Below are 6124 nucleotides of genomic sequence, written 5' to 3' on the forward strand. Positions count from 1 at the left end.
TGAACGGAAAACCTAACCATATATGTGTAGAAAACTTTTTCGATATTTTTAAGCCGTTAAAACAAAGCAACACACATTCATGTAAATTCTGTATATAAGATAAAGGTCCTAGTGATTGAACGTGTTAATTGAATTAATAATAATATATTTGTGTTTGTTAAGATGCTTATCAATAGATGAAACAAAATCACAAAGTAACTAAATATTTCTTTTCATTTATTATATTGTTTTGTATATTAAAAAGCATTCCAACAAAGAAAAATACAAAACCAATACGTCAATCATTGGGACATGTATGTTCGACCACTGGGACGTTTACCTTACAAGAAATACGAAAAGGATAGCGTAATTATGTTAGTGACGATCGTTTCTGCATTATCGACATTGTTCGAGTTCGTCATCGACTCCAGCATCCTTTTAACGTTCTCGCGTCGCCGCGCGATTTCGGCGCGCATCTCCGATTCGCGCGTTTTTAGCGTGTAATCCGGGCTCATTGCATTCGCGGGCGAGAAACAACTTTTCTCTCTCGGAGACGTGAAGCAAGAGAGGTGTCGCGACCTTATCGCCGTGCGGAATTACGCGGGATATTTGCGCCGATTTGCGCACAGATATGCAAAACGCGACGGGGAATGCACTGGAAAAAAAGCACGCGTCATCAACAGTGAAGAGGTTTATTCGTGTCACGTTCTGCGTACGCCTGGAAACAAAATTACGAACGTTTCCCACGCTCTCGCGCGTCCCCTGGTGGCTCACCTTCCCCTTTGTGTGCGATAAATGCGCGCACGCGGAAGAGAAAAATTCCACTGAGCTCGCCTGAATTTTTTCGCCCCCTCTCTTTCTCTTTCATCACCTTTCCTTTTGATTTGCCGTTTTAGTATTTGGGCAGTACAGAGGTGGATCAACCCAAAGGCATCGATGTCGTTAAGGAGGCGATTTGCAAGCTAAAGTTCAATCAGCAGCTCAAGAAGAGCGAGGGCACGAAAACTCCTAAGGTCGAGCTCACCATAAGCATTGATGGCGTGGCGATACAAGAACCAAAAACGAAAACGACGCCTAAGGTGGTCACGAATTTCTACGTCCTAACTCGATTATTTTTGCACACAATATCTGTTCATTTTTACTCTCTTAAAATGAATCAGTTAAATATCACTGAAAGCAGTGAATATACATTAATTTGCAGTTATAAGTATAGCACTGAAAGTGCTGAGTACTATACTTATAACTGATATCAGTGACTATTCACTGATTCACTTCAAGAGAGTAGCGTCCGAAAATTAAGCGTATTTTTGCAGAATTTTTTGTGAGCAAACAAAGAAATTAATCGAAAATCCGTTTGGAAGGCTTTATTGTACATTTTTTAAAGTATATATTCAAATTTTTATGTTAACATATATTACAAAATGGCGGCGCTAGAGCCTTATCAACATGAGAGGCTCGGGGGTTTGCATAAGTGTGGTAAATGTTGATCTAGAAGAAAAAACTGAAATTTTCCGTTCTGTACATGCCAATAGAAGTACGTAGGGGATTTTTGATATATTGAAAATTACGCATTTTATAAACAATTTTCGACAATTTTCGACAATTTTCGATTTTATAAAAAATTTTTATGGTACAAAATGAAACTTTTTCTTCAAATGCGTGCCATTTTTATAAAAATTAATATTTTTAAAATCACCTATGCGCGTACTTTTCTAGTTATTGGCATACAGATTACGGAAAATTTTGGTTTTTTGTCCTAAATTAACATTTGCGACACTTAGCCCCGGAGCCCCGTTCTGAAAAACACGTTCATGTTGACGAGGCTCTAGTTCCGTCATTTTGTAATATATGTTAACATAAAAATTTGAATATACACTTTAAAACATGTACAATAAAGCCTTCCAAACGGATTTCTGATTTATTTCTTTGTTTGTCCACAAAAAATGTTCAAAAATACGCTTAATTTTCGAGCGCTAGAGTGGAGTAATCCCTTAAATACTGGCGACGTTTAATTCTCTTTTCACTTTTTTCTCTTTACTGGTGGCTATTTTTGCGAATTGTATTTGCCTCTTTTGCAGCGGATCATGCATCAGTATCCACTGCACAGAATTTCGTATTGTGCCGACGACAAAGGGGAGAAGAAATTCTTCAGTTTCATTGCGAAAGAGGAGGACGCGGAAAGGCACACGTGCTTCGTCTTTGTCAGTGACAAATTAGCCGAAGAGATTACGCTCACAATTGGCCAGGCGTTCGATTTGGCGTATAGGCGATTCCTGGAAACATCCGGCAAGGATCTGGAGACGCAACGACGTTGCATGGTGCTGCAGCAAAAAATAAAGCGACTGGAACATGAGAACAACGTTTATCGGCAACGGCTGCAAGATATCGCGACCATCAAAGGCTCGGTTAGTTCGATGATACAAAAATGTGTAAATGAAAAATATATAGAACTCTAAAAATGGAAAATGTATCTTATACATTTATAACATTATTTTATCAGACTGTTGTTCTAGTTATTTTTTATACAGTTTTTATGCTATGTTTGACTGCACGTAGAGAAGGCATACTAAACACTTCTTATGTCGTTTACAGGCGGACGTGTCGACGTATCTGTCGCAGCACAATCTGCCGGATATACTTCACGTACCTGGAGCCCCGACAGATTCGCCGCAAATCAATGGCGCGACTACCAAGTCACTGTTGAACACGAGCAGCGACAGCAACGGGAATACGTCAAACGGACCTCAGCAACCGCCGCCTGTTCCGCCGAGGAGTTTCGAGAAAAGCTTCGATGACGACTTTATAAAGTACGGTCGTGATTGCAATTGCAAGGATTTTCGTTGTAAGTCCTCATTGATGCATTTTTATTCAACTCTCCTTTACGTCGTGCAGTGAGCCGCCTATGCCGTCCGTTGGTACAAAACTAGAAGGTTTGTTAATGGATGAATTTGAGGAAGACTTCAATCCGAGAGCTTACGAAACCGCGGCCAACGGCCTTGCCAATCACCAGTCGAACAACAACCCGCTCCTCAACGGTCAAATATCTTCGGGAACCAATTTCTTCTCACAGTCCAATGGCACAACCAGCCCCCCGCCTTTATGTAAGCGCACTCAATACCCGCGGCGATCGTGATTACTTTGCTCCACGTTATGACCGTTTCCTTTTCTTCCTTTTAGTGGCACCACCACCAAAGACGAAAGACTCGAGACGTCAGAACGGAGTCAAGGAGGATCTGTTCGGTAGCATTCCATTCAATCCCACGCCGACTCTGAATATCAAGAATGACTTCAAGGATCCGTTCGAGATGGGAGAGTTCGGAGCGTCGACCGTGATGTCTAATACTAGCCAGCAAGAGCTGGAAAACGCTATCGGCCTGTTGGATAAGAGGCTGCTTGAGATGAAGGTATGAACCACGATCTAATATGTTCAATTTGCCTCTGTCGCCTGCGAGAGCGGATGGTGAGACGTTTGAAATTTTCAGGACGGTTTCAGCAGAGGGCTGTGCATCGGAACCGATGACTTCTCCTTGGAGAGCTTGGACCCGCTACGAAACTAAACGCTCGTCGATCGAGGAGCGGAGGAGGCGCGCACTACGACGGTATTCCGCGATGCGGTGTAATGAGAAACCAACTAACGGATAGAGCAATTAGGAATTACGTCCGTGCAAAACCAAAATTAGTCAATTATTAATATTATTTTACTCGTATATTTATGATGATGTTCGATATTTATGGTATTCCATATATGGATTAATTTTATAAGCGTATGATCCCTTACGCTCGCTGATGATCTGCACTATTCTATCCGCTGCTTTAGAATCCGCGGGGTCCAATCCGAATAACGCGCGGTAAGGCGTTATGTTGTTGTTTAGCGATGAGTTAGTTGAACGGGATCTCAAGCTGACCGTTAGAACGAAAAAATATATTTTAATTGAGGCCCATGTAATTTTAGCTGAAAATATTTGTTATATATATATTTATAGATATAGATATATATATATATATATATATATATATATATATATATATATATATATATATACACATATATATATATATACACATATATATATATATATATATACACACACATATATGTATACTTAAACAGATTGTTCTATCTTATCGCGAATCTTGTGTCGATGGTATGCTTGCATCCTTCATATTTTTTAACGAAATACCGGAGACAAGCAAAAATTAATGGGTATTATAATAACTGTTGGTTCCGTAACAATCGAGCCGCGTGTCGAGAAATAATGGTGAACGAGTCTGACAATTTCCTTCAAAGAGGTTACGATCGAAAGAAATATCCAAGGTTATGATTAAGAGAAATTCACGATATATACTTTATAGTTGGCCTAGTTTAATCGAAGCTCGTCGCATCATCGCCTACGTTGGAAGTGAGCTAGTAGGCGACAAAAATGGAGCACTAACCGTCGTAGCGTTAGGAATCACTAATAATAAGAGCGCGTAGTTCGTTGTTAGTCGGTCGATTGAATTTGCACAGTCCGCATATTCTCCTTTGTCGATACCCTCTTACTTCGCATCTCTGAGAGATAATGAGAATATAATGAGAATATAATCGGAAGGAAGAAATAAGAAACACAAAAACAATTTAATTGTAGGAGCATGAGAGGTTCTAGCTGTAGATTTCACGATTACGTATCGCGATCTAATCAATGTAACGTGAAGCTTTAAAACAGCTCATGTTTATCGCTGTATAATGCGAACTATTAATTATGTACATATGAAACGATGTCTTATTGTTGCTATATTGTTTAAGAATTGTGGCTAAGAATATACTGTACGATTATTACAACTGAGACATTGTACGTTCCATGTACTCTCCTTGATTGAAATCGGAGCATTAGATTCCGAAGTAACATTAAAAAGTTACGCGACTGTTGTCACAATGCTATTGTTTTTGCAGTCAAGAAGTCGTTTAGGAACAAAACACTCTGTCAATGTCTGAAGTCTTTAACAGCTAAACACTGATCTTACCATATCAATTTCTTTGGAATTTTACTGTTACTTTTATTGTACAATTGCAAGTAATGGCATTTTTGAGGTCAACTATTGTCATTATTATAAGTAGTGTCTTCATGGCAAAACACTGACAAGAATGGTAAGAGAATATTTACTTTCTTTACGCTGTTCAAGAACCATATCGCAGTTTACTAAAAAAATATAAATTTTTCGGAAAAATTAAAAAAAAATTACATTATATAAAGAAAAAATGAGTATAAGAAATATCAGTGGCAGAACTCTCGTAAGATACTTTGAAAATTGGCGCGGAATATTCCGCCGCGTTCTAAAACAAATCGCCAAGAAGAATATTATAGTCCATTTAAAAACATATTATCGAACATTTAAGAACAAAGCATTTAAGAACCGCGATGGAACTTTCTTGAGTTCGCAGAAAATTGTTTCTCTAACTGTTAAACATGTAAAACTGTTAAACATGTTAACTGTTAAACTAAATAACATGTATCTTTACATACAGTGTTATTTTTTTCGATTGCTCGATTTTTCTCGTGTTTATTCTCGATAAAATAAACGTATCAGGATTATATGATAGAGAATGTCACGAGACAAAGGCGTGCCGACGCAACACGGAAGTCTAAAATAGTCCCAGGGACGTCCCAGAGAAACTTCATATTCATACATCTTCCACAAAACTCTCGTGAAGCTTTCGCGTCGCGGCGGGAGCGCGAGAGCTCTTTTGAATTTTCGCGCGCGTTCGTCGCGCCGTCACGTGGGCGCTGACTCGAGGGGCGCACTGTAGGCGGCGCCAGTGGCGTGAACGTGGCGCGACGCGCGCTGCGTCAGTGTTCCGCGAGCTTCCGTCGCGCTCAGTTCGTCTCGTTTTGTTCGCCCGAGATTTGCTCTCTCGGATCACCGGTGGGGAGGGAGTCGCCGTCGTCATCGCCGCCGCCGCCGCCGCCGCCTGCAGCCGTCGCCGCTGAGAAACGCCACGAGACAAAAGTGCCTTCTTCCTACGCCGCGTACGATACCACCTCGAGATGGCGGACGACAGCCACGAGAACGGCACCAGCAACGGCGACGTGCCGGAGATTGAGCTGATCATCAAGGTGAGTGTGCCACGCGCGGCCCAGAATCGTCGTCGAGATGGTTAGTTAAATGG

General features: G+C 40.7%; 2 protein-coding genes across 3 annotated transcripts in view; both read left to right on the top strand.

Moving 5' to 3' along the window:
- The window catches only part of LOC116844513 (PTB domain-containing engulfment adapter protein 1-like), an 84439-nt gene extending 79637 nt beyond the window's left edge, over positions 1–4802 (top strand). For both annotated transcript variants that reach the window (XM_032816123.1, XM_032816124.1), the window contains exons 4-9: positions 876–1058; positions 2058–2384; positions 2572–2786; positions 2872–3080; positions 3157–3383; positions 3462–4802. In XM_032816123.1, coding sequence (XP_032672014.1) covers positions 876–1058; positions 2058–2384; positions 2572–2786; positions 2872–3080; positions 3157–3383; positions 3462–3536 — 1236 coding nt within the window. In that variant the 3' untranslated portion in view covers positions 3537–4802. The remainder of the gene's footprint in view (positions 1–875; positions 1059–2057; positions 2385–2571; positions 2787–2871; positions 3081–3156; positions 3384–3461) is intronic.
- A 988-nt stretch (positions 4803–5790) lies between these two features.
- The window catches only part of LOC116844514 (chloride intracellular channel exc-4-like), a 30074-nt gene continuing 29740 nt past the window's right edge, over positions 5791–6124 (top strand). The window contains exon 1 of the mRNA XM_032816125.1: positions 5791–6071. Within this exon, the coding sequence (XP_032672016.1) occupies positions 6003–6071 (69 nt within the window). The 5' untranslated portion in view covers positions 5791–6002. The remainder of the gene's footprint in view (positions 6072–6124) is intronic.

The sequence above is a fragment of the Odontomachus brunneus genome, unplaced genomic scaffold (assembly GCF_010583005.1).
Source record: "Odontomachus brunneus isolate Ranch 3 - 2012 unplaced genomic scaffold, Obru_v1 Obru_scaffold_042, whole genome shotgun sequence".
Taxonomy (NCBI): domain Eukaryota; kingdom Metazoa; phylum Arthropoda; class Insecta; order Hymenoptera; family Formicidae; genus Odontomachus; species Odontomachus brunneus.